The sequence below is a fragment of the Sinohyriopsis cumingii genome, chromosome 1, assembly GCF_028554795.1.
Source record: "Sinohyriopsis cumingii isolate HCF-2022 chromosome 1, ASM2855479v2, whole genome shotgun sequence".
In the NCBI taxonomy this organism is placed as follows: Eukaryota; Metazoa; Mollusca; class Bivalvia; order Unionida; family Unionidae; genus Sinohyriopsis; species Sinohyriopsis cumingii.
In genome coordinates, this window is record NC_142961.1 from 127,392,040 (window position 1) to 127,410,265 (window position 18,226).

At 36.4% G+C, this 18,226-nt stretch overlaps 1 protein-coding gene across 7 annotated transcripts in view; it reads right to left on the reverse strand.

Moving 5' to 3' along the window:
• Positions 1–18,226, reverse strand: part of LOC149807837 (receptor-type tyrosine-protein phosphatase alpha-like) — a 156,587-nt gene that overhangs the window by 108,798 nt on the left and 29,563 nt on the right. For all 7 annotated transcript variants that reach the window (XM_089971307.1, XM_089971323.1, XM_089971326.1 and 4 more), the window contains 2 exons: positions 3,016–3,113; positions 2,596–2,814 (listed from right to left, as the gene is read on the reverse strand). In XM_089971307.1, coding sequence (XP_089827433.1) covers positions 2,596–2,814; positions 3,016–3,103 — 307 coding nt within the window. In that variant the 5' untranslated portion in view covers positions 3,104–3,113. The remainder of the gene's footprint in view (positions 1–2,595; positions 2,815–3,015; positions 3,114–18,226) is intronic.

Sequence of the window (18,226 nt, forward strand, 5' to 3'; positions counted from 1 at the left end):
CAGTAGCATGGAATATAGATGATGTGCTAACATCCTGATGTGTCGCACTAATATAATTCAAAACGTCCTCGACTGAATTCGCAATGATTACCAAAAGGTAATTTAGTCAGAAAATATTATTTCACACTTTGTAATTCCAGAAAATATTTTAAAACATTAAATACTCTCAAATGTATAAATTGAACACAAAGAAGACTGACCTCACTAGACAGATGTTAAAGTAGAAATGTTTCTTCTCCCAAATACAAAACCTTTCACAATATCAGGAACATGTTGAGGGCCAGAAATATCAGGTATATTGCTAAACCTTTAGTAATGAACATGGCTAATAATAGGTACAACAGGACATCCCGAGGGGAAAATTGTTGACCTTAACGCAAATCTAGGTAAATAGGTAAATAGGTTTACCTGCATTACTACCACTACTACTACAACTGCAACTGATACTACTACTACTAATAATAATAATAATGATAATATAATCTAAAATGTGTTATGTATGATGCTGTTTGCTAAAAGATATTAGCCACCAATGCCCAACTTATGCCCTCAATCCTCAAGGAAAATCACAAGACAAACTAAATATACATAAAATAAGAAGTATAACAAATACCTGGACTAACGACAGTATATAAAGTTGGCCACTCGAAAAAGGCATATAAAAATACTCACAAGGCATATGAAAAAGTAATTCTGATAGATTTAACACATGAAATGCTAATAAATACGAACATACATAAACAAAAATAATAAATAAAATACTAACAATCGTATGGCTAATAAGAAACAAACGTGAAAAACATAATATGGTGTACATAAAGCAAGCAAGCGCATGACTCGTATTATATAAATGTCAAAACAGACTAAACGTACGCTAACATGTTATTGGTATGGCTAGTAGTACATGCCATATTTGTAAGAAAATATAAATCTAAAACCGAAATTAAGAACTAGATCATTTATCATGCAACTACGTCACAGTGATGTCTTCATAATAAGATGCACACCAGGAAAGTGTGTTAAGCATGTTTATCTTCAAAGAATAATAATTTTAATATATAATCTAGAATCATATATAAAAATTGGTGATGTAATATGTTGATTACAAAAGAGACATTAGTCAGGTAGGACCAACTCACACCGTCATTTCGTTAGGCAAAGCAAAACACAAATTAAATATACATGAAGATTAAATAAAATCCGTATTGGGCCTACATATTTAAAATACAAAATACGGCAATATCCACGTCCCGGTGCACAGAGAATATGACCACGGACGATCAAGGTTATTAATTAGAGACAATGCATTAATATCGGTTGATAATAAGGCAATGTATCCCCGATAAAGTTTTAGAAGCAAATTAATGAAATAATGAAAGGAAGAAAATGCAAAATATATAAAATGCATCATATCAATCATTGAATCGTAGAAGTGGATTTGGGTATAGTAGCAAATATCCGCTATATGTTTCACTGACGATACATTTGTTGCTCAGGCTCATTCTCAAGGAAATTTGTTTTTTCTTCCGCTTTTACAAAAGGAATGTATGAATTAATACCCGAGTCGAAAAAAACAGTAATACAATTATTGTTTACAGTAAAATTTATATTGTAATATGTGATATTTTGCAGAAATATAATGTTTAGCCTGCACTTAGAACAAAGGAAAAAAAGATTACGAATAATCCGAATGTTTGAATAATAACCATAAGTAAAATTGTATCTAAAATTAAGACAAAATGTTACAGAAAATATCGTGAAAAACACTTGCTTTTTGATTGATGACCTGTTCCATATTTGCAAACTATAATGACATTTTGATGAACATAAATTTAAAACATATGCCAATACAAATATATTTTCAGAGTTCCTTAAAGTGAAATAATAGTTATAATGTACTGGTGATTGTCCGTCTGAAGAAGAACAAGCAAAGCAAGAAAAATTAATTAGCCTAGCAAGTCGCCGTTGGTCTAAATTCGTTAGATCAGTCCAAATACTTGATGAACGAAAGTATATTATAATCAGTTGAAAAACAAAACAGCCATAGTATTAGACTTATAATAACTAATCTAGATAGTTTGTGCATCTGTACTGAGACATAATTTATCATAGCGATATGAAAGGAAGACTCAGATCTTTATGACACGAGTATCCATGTAAAAGACAACGTGTTTCACATTCACATTATTGGATTTTGTAACCATGAACCAACCGGTACACCGCACAGAGATAGATAAAGACATAGAGAGACAGAAACAGAGACCTAGAGAGGTTTTTATGTTAAGGTCAGAACTATATTTATTAAAGGCAGATAAATATGGAAGGAAAATAGGCCAATGATTAAAGGAAGGTGTACTTAGAAACAATTCAAAATTACATATGAATGGATATTGTTCATTCAATTACATGGCAGTTACAAGGAATTGAAGTTAATCAGGTCATGCAGGCATAACATGTATATCGTCAAGATGAGCAAGGTATCATATATATATATATACTGAAACAAATAAATGGAGGACAATGATACGTGTTTTCTAATAACTCTGTATTATGCAACATCTAATCGATGTTATGTAAATAAAAAAGTAATCTTACTTATCAGCTGGTAAATCCTGATGAACTTGATAAAGAAGAGTCCGTTGAGATTCACTGTCCACCAAGCGGATGTCTGCCTCTCGTTCGTATGACTGCAGGTCTTGTCACGACTAAAGTTTGTTGATGTTTTGCCATCTACCCCAAGTGATGCATTAAACATAAATCGACCCTCAACATAGGTGGAAGATTGACTTGCAGGTTTATTCAGTGCCACATTTTCTGAAGCGAAACAGACCAGAATAGCAGCTAAACGTGAAATGGATAACAGTATGTTTTAATGGGACACAAACACATGGACAAAACAAAACTTGTATGTCTTTAGAAAAATACAGAAATTTTCCGAATGTAACTTTGTGCAAAGCTGTAACAGTTCTATAAATGCTACATAAATCGGTATTATAATGTTCTTATTCACTTTACCTCCATATGGTTCGTACAGGCATCTGACGATCGCTGATTGGCAGAATGCCAGAATAAGAAGATAGCTTTTAAAAGCAGGCATCGTCATGGGTGAAAACCTACAATGTATGAATAAAATAGTGAAATATAATACTAATACTTAACACATAATTTAATTATTTAAGTTATAAAATGAACATAACAGAGAAACTTACACTATTATGAATTAATCCAAACTAATCCTAGAAATATGTCCACAAATTATGCGAAAAAATTGAGTATTCCGAATTATTTATATGCTCAGAATATGCTGATCAACCAGTGGTCGTGAATGTGCTAAAGTACCAACAGTCTTGATGTGTCACAATGGCATTGTCATTTAAACGAATTCACAGAAATCACGAAATTTTATTTTAACCTATCCACATTAGCACTTTGTAATTCCAATCAATAATGCAAAGAAACGTTATCTCTCAAATTATATCTAAACACATCATTATGTGCATCTGTGGACTAACATTAAAACAAATACATTGGAAATTGTAAAGCATTAATTGTCAATCTCGTTGACTTTGTATGCACCCGTACCGTTCTACATTTTAATATGTCTCTACTCCTTTATTAAGGGGGGATGGGGCACCTGATAGATGCCCCCTCCCCATGTTTAAAAAATAAAAGGTGTTTTATGTGTATATGTATCCCCCAAAGATGTGTTGTTTGTTTATTTTATAAAAGGATTTTGAACAAAAATTTAGAATTTTTGCCGGTGTATTTTAAAATTCCCATGTGTAGTCTATAGGGTTGTTCATTCGAGCTAGGTTTTAAACACCTTACTCGGAATTCCTTCCCTAGTTTTGTAGTTGACCCTGGCTAGGGGTCGCATATGTCCCACGTGTGCTATGGTTATATGCTATAATGTGTGTATGCTATCTCGTTTTTTTATGGTGACAACATGCGGAAATCAAATTTAAACATCCAGTTGTCCTGTTATATATTTCTTGGGTATAATCTCCACTGATGTTTGATTTTGAAAAATTTATTTTTATTTTCAATTTTGAATTTTGGCGAGTAAAATGTGTGATAATTTGTATAAAAAAAGAATTCTAATTACGAAAGAGGCCAGCTGTGCTCGAACCAGGGTCTATACTTTGTTGATTTGTTGTTCTTCTCCCAGCTGGAGCAGGCCGTCTCTTATTTAATTAAATAATAAAATTTCCAAAACGTCTTTTTTTTAAATATCCCGTAGGGGGAAGTATAAACTATACAACGCGGGAGCGGTATAGATGAGAAGGAAAAAAGACATTTGGAATATGTCTTAACCCTATGCCCTATGCCCTATATTTTTAACCCCTGTATTTCTGTGTGAATGCTAAGTTTTCCATATGGGGTGTTTTTCCAAGCTCTTCCATGGGCCTGTATACTTCGTGTAGCGCCTTGTGACGTAGCCCCATGACGTCCTTGTCTCGTACTTACCCCATATAGGTCCCCTGTCCCTCCCCTCTAGTTACTAATTTTTAAGTCAATTAACCCTAATATAAGTTTATTTAGAGCATGTATTTGGAATTGGGATCTGACTGATCGCTGTAGGTTGTAGGGCGGGGGTGGGTGAGTATGAGGGCCATGGGCCGTTTGCGGTTATCTACCCTTTGTGGATGATATTCCAGGGACCTCCTCTCCTCCCCAATCTCTTCACATAGAGCACTCACGTCCCTTCCAGCCACAGTGATGTGGCCACATGCTACCATCGTATCTACTATATACTCAGTGATCAGGTATATAGTTTTCTTTTCAAAGTTGCCATCTAGATTCAAAATGTTCTGTTTTAATATTTGTCTTTTTTGATTATTTCAGCCATAATTTTTAATCTTTGTGTCTTCCTTTTATCACATTAAATCATTGTGTCAATTTTGCTAAAAATGGCATTCTTACACAGTTTACATTTTGGCGGTACACTGACCATACGCCGTCTCACTGATTCCTCTCCTGTCATCCACGCATCATGCATGTATTTGAAGCAGAGGCTTTGCATCTTGAGGGAGCATAGTTTGACCCAGTGCCCCCATGCTCTGTTCAAGTTTACATAGATATGGTCTTGCTCCACCTTACTTTTAAATTTGTTAGTTACAACCTCCATTATCAATTTATAAGTTTTTCGTTCACATTCCACAATTCTTTTTAGTCCTTATATTTTTGCAATAATTCTTTAATGCTCTTACATTTTATGGGGACATCTAAGGTTTTAGTTAATTTGTTGTTTTGGTATATTTTTTTCCCATTCCTCACAGAGAACCCAAACCAATGTATATATAAATATGACCCTTCCCATGGTATTCTTGATTCTGCCTGTAATCTTTTGAACCTGTTATGGGTGTTCGCACATTGTATTAGTACGGGGCTAGGTATTGCAAGGCCCCCTCGTTCTCTTGTTCTATATATGGTTTCCTTATGTACTTAGTGGGTTTTAAAATCCCAGATATAATTTATAATTTTACTGTCAGTTTTGTGTAATACTTTATTTTTTATATCAATTGATTTTAAGATATAATTAATGTTTGCATACATATATATTTTGGCCACTTGGGCTCGTTCCATGAGGCATAATGACGTGAGCGCCCAGATTTTCATATTTTCGTTTATTTTTATTTTCATTTGGTTGCAGTTTTCTTTCTCATATTCTTTCCCAAAATAAACATCAAGGGATTTAACTCTTTCCTTTATTTGCTGTGGTGGGAAACCGGAATGGTTCCCCGACCAGTTCCCTATCTTCATAATTTCCGTTTTGTCATGGTTAATTTTTTATCCTGAGGCTTTTACAATCTTTATTAATTCCTTCTCAAGATGTTTAAAGGAATTAGGATCCTTAATAAAGTTTGTGCAATCATCTGCATGTTGTAGCATTTTAACATCATCTCTGATATTCGAAACTTTAATACTTTCAATTTTCTTATTGAGTCTTATTTTTAAACTTAGAATTTATATTGCACTTAGATATATGAGCAATGATAGCGGGCATCCTTGTCTCACTGATCTTTTAATGTCGAAGTTTCCTGTGCTCGCTCCATTTACCTATACTATTGACGTTATTTTGCTGTAAATGATTTTAGTCTATTTTTGGAAATTATTTCCAAAAACCAAATTGCTCTAGAACTTTCTGCATGTAGTTATGTTCCAATCTATCGAATGCTTTTTCCTGGTCAAAAGGTACCATATCACTTTTTTGGCCAGAATTGTTGATATAATATATTATTGTCCTAATAATTAATATGTTATTTTGGATATCCCTCCCTTTTGCATCGCATTATTGGTTTATATTAATTATTTTGTCCATTCCATTTCTAATACGTTCTGCTAATATCTTACTTAAAATTTTGTAATCTGTATTTAGGAGGGAGATGGGTGTCCAGTTATTTAAAGCCTCCATATATCCCTTCCCTTTGTATATCATTGTAGTTATCCCTTCCCTCGTACTATTTGTCATTGTATTATTTCTTAATAAAATATTGTTATACAACCATTCTACAATGGGTGACAACTCGCTGCAGAACTTCATGTAGAATTCCATGTAGAGTCCACCTCTGCCTGGTGATTTCCCTTTAGATAGGTTTTTAATTGTATTTGTAATATCGTTTATCGAGATGAAATCCTCACATAAGTTCTTATGTTCTGGTAATATCATATCGCATTCAATCTCTTGTAGGTATTAATCTTTTGTAGTATTATCTATCTCTTGGGATTTGTATAAATTTGTATAAAACTCTTTTTTATGTTTATCTGTTGGTTTCTCATTATTGCCTAATTTTAAAATCTCCAAACATCCCCCCTCCTTAGCTCTTTACTTTTATATAGTCCATCTGCCATCATACATATTTCAGTAAAGTTTCCTGCTCTGATTTATCTTCCTTTCTGTTCTTCTTTGATTAATTTATTTAGTCACTCTTTTAAAATGTTTTTTGTTTCTGATGTATCATCCTTATTTAACACGTTCTCTATATCTTCTTTATACATTTAACTTTTGCTATCCTTTTTTTTCTCAAATTTAATTGCTTTTTTCTTAACTTTTCCTTTAAAATGTCCCATTACTCAATTCTATCTTTATTCCCTTTATTTATACATTTTTGAATATCCTCCTTTTTTTCTCTGACAAATTCTGGTTCATATAACATTGTATTATTCAGTTTCCAACTTCCATTACCCCATTTAATTTTATTTTTATTCCCTAATTTTGGAAATAAATTAGTTTATGGTCGGATACTTTGAAATCTATAATAACTGCTTCTTTGTATATATTATTGCCAAAATTTGTGTCTAGAAATTTATCCAGTGAGCTCCTCTTTTCTGTTTTATATTCATAAGTGAAATCTCTTCTAGGCATATTTAGTCGTCTATGAATGTCTATTAACTTGTAGTTCTTCATGAAATTTTCCATTCCAGGTTTGAATCTTATATCATTTTTAGTTAAAGATCCTATTCTATCAATACTGTCCCCTCCCCAATTTAGATCTCCCCCTAAAATTATATCCTCTCTATTGTGTATTTCTCTATATATTTGGATACTTTTTCTAAAAATTGCTGCTTTTGGTATTTATTAGCTGGTATATAAACATTTACGAGATGCGTACCTTCCACTACTATATGTAATAGCCTCCCTTTAAAAAATCTCCCTCCTCTTTTCTTTCCCATTTAACCCCATTTTTGTTTTTCATTTATGTGGCTTCCCGCCCCCCCCCCCCCCGGTCTTTCCCTTGAACATCATTTAATAGTAAAATTCCATTCATCTTCTCTTCACATAAGGAGATAAGCTCTTTTGTAAAACCATCATGTGTTTCTTGTAAGAATATTATATCATAGTTTGTTGTATTACTTACTTTTAAAATGCAATCCTTATTAATCCCATTCACGTTTATGGACAATAAACTGAAGTTTTTTCCTCCATTTTGGACGTCTCTCCAGGTTGCCGCTTTTTGTTGCATTTACGTTGCTTGTAATATATTTATTTTATTTTATTAATTTGAGTTTATTTAGGGGGGCACTGGGTCTCCCCTATTGTACTGTCTTGGTGTGTTTATTGATTCTTCTTCGGTCTTGTTTGTTCAGTCAATCGTATATTCAGCGTACAATTCCGTTTCCGTTTCTGTTTCCATATTGTCAGTTCGTTTTGTGCCGTCCGATGCGCTGTCATATTCAGTGCCTGTCTCAAAGTCTGCACCTTCTTGTCCACTGCTATCGGTTTAGTCCGTTGTGTTTCCGTCTTCACTTTGTTTTGGCCGATTCATTTATGTGTTCCAACCGTTTCTTTTTGAGTTTAAGTTTTAACATTTTTGTTTCAGTTTTGTCGTGCGCCGTTTTCGGGGTGTCATTCTCAGTGTCATCAAAAGTGACCTCTTGTGACGAAGACGATCCCGATACGGCTTTCCTCTTTTTGAGTTTTTTATTTGGCAGTGGTGTGGAAAAGGTTAAAGGAGACAAGCCTAATATATCTGTCTTCTATCCCTCTTCCTCCTCTTCTTCCTTCTGGAAGGGGGCTCCCTCCTACTGTAGGAGGGTAAACATGTTACCAACGTTCACGGGTTCTGTGCAGGGAGTCTACATTATCTCAGTTTTGTTAGGACTGAGACAATTAGCCCCTCAGGGTTTATCTGGGAGCTGTCCATGTTTGCATTGTATAATGCTTGCTCTGCAGTCACTTGTTCAGAGCTTACTTGCACAGCTTTTGCATTTTCCCCGATATTTCCAGCATCCAATACTTTCTGTCCTATCATCTCTTCAGAGTTTTCTTGCACGGTGCTTGCATTTTCCCTCTCATTTCTTATATTCCCTAGATGCGGATGTATGTCAATCTCTTTTGTGATTATTTTGTTTGACGCAACTGGTCGTGATACTGCTGGTTGTTAATTGCAATTCTTGAGGGCATGCCCTGTCTGACTGCACCGCGGGCATTTTCTGTCATTATCGCACCCCCTATACCAACTTCTCAGCTTGAAACCCATCACGCAAAAAACGTGGGTAATTTCCTCAATTCTCTAGGCATTATCAAATTCCTACCTCCTGATTTGTGGGGGCAAAACCCCAAACAGTGGCCATTTTATGTGTAGTCATTGTCGCGTATAGCTTTATTTATACCTTCCTTATTAGCTCTTGCGTATCGACTTCAAGAGGGAGGCCCGAGACATTCACTTCCGGTAGTGATGTCTCGATTTCTCTAGCAAAATAGGGCCACCTCCTCTTTGACCTCTATCGAATCTACTGCCAGTAGGTGTGTTTCGTGTTGTCTATGATACAACATGTACTTGTCGTATCCCGCATTCTGAAGACCTTCTATTTTACCAATATTTATCCCCATTACATTGAGAGTGGTGAATATTTCCCCCTGTCTTGGTACCTTGGTCGCGTTGCCAAAGTATATTACCTGGCATCCTGGGGCTTGTATGCTAATAGAGCCTTGCTCGGTACCCTGGTTTTAAAGCAGGTACGTAATTTAGTACCTTTTGGTATAGCTGTAGCTATAGCTATCTCCTGGTCTTGTTCCATCTTAATAATTTTTCCTCAAATTCACTCACTATGGTTTCACACCACTATTTATCCTCTGACAAATTTGATTCAGTTTATCTAATGAGTAAGGCGATCAACCCCTATATATATAAAACCATGTACAGGTAGGTATTATAAAAACAATACAAATTTGGCTATATCCCCTCTCGACATAGAGTCCTGAATGAAAAATAAATGAAATAAGAATATCAAAAAATCAAAATAACACAAGGGAAAGAAAAGGAAAAAATAATGAAAATGAAAAACTTAAAATGAGAAAGTAAAGGTGTATAATGCTTATAAATGTCTAGCTGTGAAACGTTTTCACTAATCCAGAGCACACCAAAAGTACGTCTGCTCTCCTCCACGTCCCAACTGTCTCTACTCGATCTGTGTTGCAATAATATCTGCGAGATATTTCACAATACCTAACAGCGCAATATAGACTATATTAAACGGTAAGTGTTGATGTTTTGACTTTTTCAGATATGGACAAGGTATTCAAATAGTTGAGAACCTTGTACTAATATACAAGTCGTTTCCCATTAGAGCATGGACTGACCGGAGCGAGTTCATTAGAAATAAAGAAAATTATAGCATTCCATTGTTTTGACCCAATGATACAACAAACCTGGTCTCTATGAGGATCCAAAACAACTATACAGACAGAGTACGTCTAACTATTTGTACCCTGCCAGACAAATCTATGTCTGACATCCTTATCACCGTCTATATCTTTCCTATCAGTTTTGCAAGTCAGACGTGATAAACAATCCTTCTTTGCCGGTAACAACAACTACTACTGCATGGTAAAAAGCACCCACACAACCACGGATTACCTAGTCATCGACCTGTCTCTAGATATTGACGTTGTAAGCAACTCGTTGCTAGTGAGAAAGGTTAAATGAATCAGTAAATGTTACAGAGGTGTACTATCACCCGATAGTTCTCAAACAATGCGACACCGTACGGAGAAAAACATAAACACCCCAAGAAAAAAGCGCCAAGATCATGATTATCATGATTGAAGACCTTTCTGCTAGTCTCAATTATGGGCGTGACCCTAATCAACAAGATTATTGTGCCTGTCGAATATATACCCAATCCGCATTACGCCCACCGCAAGGCGCTTTATTAGCAGTGCAAGGATACCCACATGATGTTTCAGCGCGCATCTCTAAAGAAAATAGATGTCAAGACGATATTTAGTAAAGGTTAGCTCTAATGCTAGATATGAGGACCATGGACGACATAATTTTCCACAGTACAGTTTGAAATAATGTTGCATATGGAGAATAGGCGGAAGCTGATGTCGTCCTATGCGATATGTTCCTGCTAAAGGAGGAGCAGATACACAGTTCAAATCCGTTACGTATTAGTTATAAATATATTCTCGTTGTTGCGCATAAAACGATGTACAAACCAGACGTGTCCATGATTACAGCGTCATTGTAAAAGAGCCTCCATCACCATGATCATTTTCCGATGCGCATGAGGAAAACGTATTATGTTTGCGAGATCCTAAGTAAACACTTCTGAGGAGACCTAACAATCATCATCAAAGCTGAAAGCATGTATAAAGTGCTTACGCATTGACAGAAATTTTCAATAGCAATAATGCGTTTTATACTCGACGTCTTCTCCTTGATGACGGAGGTAGGCCATGGTTATGACAGTGAGTTTGGCCTCACGCGGATGGCCATGATCAGTCGCTAGTCAAAGAAACAACGTGGATATTTCCTAGAACAATCCTCCTGATTTGTGAAGCGTTACTCGAAATTCGCGGATACGTTCAATGACGTTCTTCCAGGGAATGACGCGGTCTCGTTGGAAATGTTGTATTTGACCCTCGGCTTTCTGGCTGCAAAGAAATAAGGCAAAATGCTCATATTGACAAAACCCTACTGCTTCTGCGCGCCCCGAGAATGATCAAAGGATGTCACGTGGTGCCCCACCTGCTCCTGTTACACGCGTTTCGTCCAGAGGTAACCAGTCCTGCAAAACGTCGTCAAATCGTCCTTCAAATCCTAATGAAGCTATCAACTCGAAACGCGGCGCCTAAGGCTGTACTTGAAAAGCCGGTAACCATCCATGGCCTAGAAGCGGTAACTACCGGAGATCAAACGAAGGCCCAGAGGTACACATATTGCCAATCGCACTAGAACGGCCGCCAGTCCTCCCATAACCAGAAGTTCCGGAGCAGATGCTGAATGCCACTTGTAGTTGATACAGTTGGAGTTGTCACAGTGTTATACATCTGCGTCAGGTGAAACCCCTGGTGTCCGTAAACCTTTCCAGTGTTGTCGCTTCAACCAATTGTTTAGGCGGAACGCCATTTCCAACCTCAAAGATCAGTGCGTCAAGCATAGGGTCCACATGTAATGAAGAATAAATTTGCCATTTTTACAAGGAATATTACAACCTTTGTCCACCAACCCGTTTTGCCGCTGTCGCTGCTTTTGTCAGTATTATGCTGGGGCTACCATACGACAAGGACCTTGGTGGTAACCTACTTTGCAACGCCACGGTCGCTGCTCGGCTGGATACTGGTTACTTTATGATGGCCACATGCCTTCTAAACTTTTCCATGGTTGACTTAGACCGTTTTGAACTAATGAACATAAACAAAGGCTGTGTGCACGTTAGCCATTGCTCTCTGAACTCAGGGTCTAATTGTCCATAATTATGGCTAATAAAGTAGATTCTGACCAATGGTAGCCACTTTTGCTGATGTCAATTGAGGACACTTCGTTAACTCCATTGCATTTGGCGGTTCTGACCTCTTACTTTCGTCTTTTGAGTCCTCTGTCTCTGGCACGGAGTGTGAACGAAATAGTGGTGCAACTGAATAACCACGCGATGTTGGTATGGAACCGGAACCGATGGGATGCTGGCTTTAGCGCCGTATTTTGGACATCTACTACCTCCCGTAAGATATGTCGGGGACTATGAGGGAGCTGATAAAAGTCGCTTTAGGGTGACTAAAAAGGAAAGCGGTGTGGCATCTATACCTGCTAGACCCTCGTGTTTCTCCATTGTCCGCGTTTCACGTAATTGCGTCCAATGAGGTGTTTCAGGCCAACCACTTATATTTGCCTCATGATTCGTGGGGCGGGGGTTTAAATCGGAACACTACAAGTATGGGTTGAATTTTGTGCCGATGAACTGGACAGCATTTTATGAGCTGGAGAATTTTAGGTGGCCAATATACATCCGGATTCACGCAGAAAGCGAGTTCCATGGCGACACTGCTAGAAACGCTGGGCTGTTATCTCAGTACAACGTTACTACCAGCGAAGCCTTCTCCGGTGGCAAACGTTTGTTGAAGGGGAAACTTTTTTGGCACCAGTATATTCGACGAACTTGCTAAAGATGGATATGACATGCATGGTAAAAGCTAAGTGAAGTCACAAGGCTTACACTGCAGCATCTTAGATGGTTCTATTCGGTCACTTCTGGCCTCATCTATGTCTTGGTGTGGTACCCTTACGTGCCAAGCGAGCAACAAGGGTGACTTCGCCTCGCAGATGACCCTGTTTTAGTTATGGGGCCGCAAGCCCTGTATGTACTCTCTACCATCAAACTTACCCACGCCCAAGGCAGGCATTACAATGGGCCGCAGAGAAGGTTTGTCCAAACATACATTTGGATTGCCCCTCTAGACACACAGCTGCTGCTTTCGCTTCGCTTGCAGGTGTCACCGAATATATTTCGTCCTGTTGTGCCCGTAGGCCAGCGAATCTTCTCGGGCATTCATTGCTTGGCGTCTACTGACGAAGGGGTTATCATTTTTTCAGCTTTAATCCATCCCATTTGTATATTCGAGTTGGCCAAAGAGCAACACTATTTACGCGACATCATGCTCCTAGCCTCTCAGACCCCTTTTTCCCCGCCTTGAGTAATGCTCGCTATCCCCATCTTTACGGCTCCTACAAGGTAGCTGGACATTATAGGACGTAGGCCAAGAAACTCGAAATAGTTGTTCCCGAGAATCATACAGTCAGACACTCAATAAACCTGACCACCGTGTGTTCACCGATTTAAAGCACATATAGCTCAACAGCACAATCACATATAATGAATAGCTCGACGATATGTACCAAATCAGCTTTAAATATAAAACACAACAGTTCTTGTTCAAGAGTTTGAAAGTTTGTTGTTGATGTTGTTACTGTAATGCTAATTCCCACTGTAACAAGAGTGAAATTGTTTCTCTCCAGTTCACCCCTGATGCTATGGTTAATATATTTCCATTTTATGAGGTTCACAATTAAAAGCGTAATTTACAGCATATATTCTTTTGTAAACAATAACTTGAATCAATACACGGTATAGTCAATCCAAATTGTAAAAACTGCACATATGTCAGAACCATGGATGAGTAAGATAGGATTGCAGACACTTTCCCGCCTTGGGTACAGTTACATAGTTTTCAATGGGGTGTCACTCTGAATGAGACCGTTTTAAACAAATATATACAAATTTTTTATATCCAGATTCAATATATGTTAGAGATACGATATCACATCGCATTTAAAAGAACTCAAGACGTCACAGTTGGACGTAGTTTCCCCTCTAGATCCCCTATTCTGCCTTATACTAAGCATATGATCCAACTGAGAACCAAAACAATCATTATACCGAAGTAACAAGGATAAATAGCATATTTCTCAATGCTTTGTCTACTCAGTACTACTGCAGATTGTTTTGCTTTGTTATCGCTGTTGCTTTTTAAAACCTAAACAACTTCACTGTTAACTAATATTAAAAAAATGTCAATATCGAGGACAAAATAAGCATACATTACAGGGTACGGGCTAAAACACATTTATAATGCTTCGAAAGTTATTAGTAATTAAATCTTACTTGCAACATGACGACTTTCTTCAAATCGAGCACATCTGTCGCAACGCATTTTATTCATAAATATATGTGGCAGGAATTTAATATATCAGTACTACATTGTATTATTCTTATTATCATTTTTCGTAGTAGCGGGTGTGTCTTTATGTATCTTTATGTACATAACTGCCCCAGAATCCACATCAGAATTCAACAAATGATTACTCAAAAATATAATGGGTGTTAACGCTTCATCAGTTTACGTCATTAGATGCAGCTAGTTGCATTCCCTGAGAGAGAGAGAGAGAAGCAGACAGACAGACCGACGGACAGAGACAGAGAAAAAGAAACAGAGAGAGACAGAGAGAGAGAGATAGAGAGAGAGGGGTAATATATTAAAAAGACCGATATATGGAAATGCGGGTTTTAAAAAAATCATCCATAAGGACAGACTTGAAAATAGGGTAGTCGAGAATTGATATCGCCAATGTGGCAATAAAATTGTCATTTCCATAACAGCATTACAATTTTACCTCGTGTGATATATTTCAATATTTCATCACAGCTATTAATGAATCTTTATCGTTCGTTTATCTTGCCTGGCAGTTACAGCTTTATATCATTAATATCGATTAGCATTACGGGCGGGAATGTAACGAAAACAAAAAAAAAGAGCACAAGAATATCGCCGTATTGTACAAAAGCTCATACAAATAGTTTACGCTATTTTTAAAGTTTTGAAGGTAAGCTTAAACACTGCTAGACATTGCAATAAAATGAATATTACGCATATTTTATAGTCTTGTGTGACAAGATGCACTCTGTATTTTCTAACAAAAAGTAAATGCCCTCATATCATGCTAAAAACTGAAAACCCAAACCTCGATATAAAACCGAGAATAATGTTGTTGTATGTCACATGCAAAGAAATAGTCTTCAGAATTAACTGGACGTCAACGAAAAGAGAAGGAAAAGAAACATTAAGAAAACAAGAGTAATTGAGAAGAAAGGCCAATTCTCTCCAAGAAATTAAAAATAAGTCACTTGAAAGAAAAACACATATGATGTTTTGTAAAAAAAAAGATATATTGAAAATCATTGCAATTCATGTATTAGGAGGATATATTAAACGTAATTGAAACTACCAATTTTCTCGATTTATTATTATTATTATTATTATTATTATTATTGCTGCGGAATAAGTGGTTTGTATTGTGGCATGTTCAGCAATAATGTGGTTTAATACGGTGCAAAATATTTGTCGTGGGTATCCAGCTCTAAAATATTCGATAGTAAGTTTACGTCTATTAGCTTCACCCTACTTCACTGGTATGTCTAATGAAATATTCGATAGTAATTCTAAGCATGTGAGCTATCATATTTTATTTCAAGAAAGCCCATTTGTCTTGAGATTGTATGTATCCTCAAAACAAAACTTAAACAGCCCACACTAATTTGCGTGTGTAATGGCATGTTGAATTGTAAATAAACGTATCAGCGCCACCCGATTTCGTTTGCATGTTTTGTAATGGCATATAGGTATTTATCTATGCATGTATTCATTTGTGCTCTTACGCTTCCTTCCACCCCTCCGAAAAGTTTAATTGTATTTGTTTTTACTTTTCTAACGGCTGTGCTCCTAATTTTCCAATTATGCATTTTATACCATTAAATATTAAAATTTCGTTCATTATTTTAATGTAAAATTTGGTTTTTGTTTTTTAAAATTTTGGCACGTTTAATTATATAATCATGATTTCTAACTATGTAATGTTTTGTATCATATCGTTCCATCTAATTAAACTATCTAAGGGTTGTTTTCTTTTAAACCCGCGTGTCTCGACCTGATTGTGATTTTAAGAATAACATTTGACTTTTAAATATATTTTTTAAAATCTTTATTTATTTTTGCTGCAAGAAGGAAGACCAGACGTTCTGGGAGCATCTGTTTCACGTGACACAAGTGAAATAACAATTCCACGGGTGAAGCTCAACAACAAAGGGTTTATGGGAACACAAAAACTTCGGGAAATAGCGTCGCTTCCGGCCTGAAGTGAGCCAGAGTGCTCCTCCAGGGAATACAATTAAACAGATATATACAAGCTAACACTCAAATTTAACCATGTTACATAGTTAAAAGACAATGGCGCCTGGTTGAAGCGGTGGAAATAAAGAGTGGAGGGAAGGGTTATGTAGTTGAATGCTCTGGGGTCTAGTCTACGCAGAGAACGAATTGATGTGTGAGTTTGCAAAGCTCATCGGCTCTGCCCGCCATTTTGACGGTATTACCACTGCCAAAAGTCTGAAAGAAGCAGAGTAGAAGGCAAAGATGAAGTTTGATAAGATGGTGCTTTGTGAGCTGAGCACAATCCAGAAAGTTATTTTGAGAAGTATGGGTAATTGATTATACACTTTGACATGCAGTGACTTCCACATGCACAACGAGATCATCGAGCGCACGACACTAGAAGCCCGGTCGCCCTCCAGCAGCTTCTTGAACAATTTAAATATCTGTGGGCTGAATGGTTGACACAAAAAAGCCATCTGATTTGGACGCGGTAGCGCCGCCAGAAGCACGTATCCCGAGAAACTTGAAGAGAGAGTGGTTGTTGTTGTAGTTGTTATAGGTTTAACGCCATTTCTCAGCACATGATGCATTATACATGGTGGCCATTGTTTTTGGTTGTACTATTTCTCTCATATTCACGTTAGCCGAGCCCGCGTCTCGAACCCACGCTGCATAAATTTCAAGCCCATTCACAGCCAAAGCTGATACATGTAAAGTCACAAAAAGCACAAAATTGTGTATAAGGAAGAAACTAGCCCATATAATAATGCCAGTACTGGGACATTTCCTAAAGACATCTCGCAGAGCAAACTACGCCGAGCCGTCGTCATTCTTTATATTTTGCAAATATTTGTGTGCTTTTGAAGTTAACATTTTTAATTTTCCTTCACACTTCTCTTCAATTTTACTTTTTGCACGCTTTTGTCATCGTATTTCAAACTGTTTAACATTTGAGTTATAAATTCATAACTTTGTTTTACCTTTTCCTTTTTTTGTGGTAATTTTTCTTTAAATGCTAAGTTTGTTTTGCTGGTTAAAAGTTTGCAGACTTTTCTTTTTCTCAAATGTTTAGCACTTTTATAAGGTAATAAAACAATTTAATTTGTTTATTTTTTTGCATTTTGTATGTGTATATCTGTGTTTTATTTGTTTTTCTTGTCTATGTTTTGTATTTGCATTTGAAAAAGACTCATTAAGAGTCGAAAGCGATTAGGCCAGTTAGATAATAGGTTTTTACTGTTCATTGGCAGTTTATTGCATTTATCTTAATCAATCCCTGACACACGCTATCCCTCGCTTGATCCAGTGCACTTAAAATGACTGTTATTCGCCATATGATTTTTATTTTTGTCATGTGTGTGTGTGTATGTATGTATGTATGTATGTATGTATGTATGTTTTAATTATCACCCATTTTATGTTTCTAAACGTTTTTTGTTTTATTTCTTTACTTTTATCTTATAATGTTCGACTATTTTTCCGTCTTGAACAATGTTGAATGTTTACAAATTAATGTCTACATATTATGAAATCTACTTGTTCTGCAATTCTATTTTATTATTTGTTGCATTTCGATTCTTTCAATTTTGAATTTATTCAATATTTTACTCATTATAGTTTTTTATTTTTATGGAAGTTTTGGATTCAGTCTAATTCAGGGACAGCTTAGAAATGTTCATATCACTTTGGCGGACATTTTACACAAATATTCATTTTCAAGATTTGCTTAATTCCGTGACAGTTTCGCGATTTTAAAAATGTTAAGAAATACATTTTGATATAATATTTCGACCA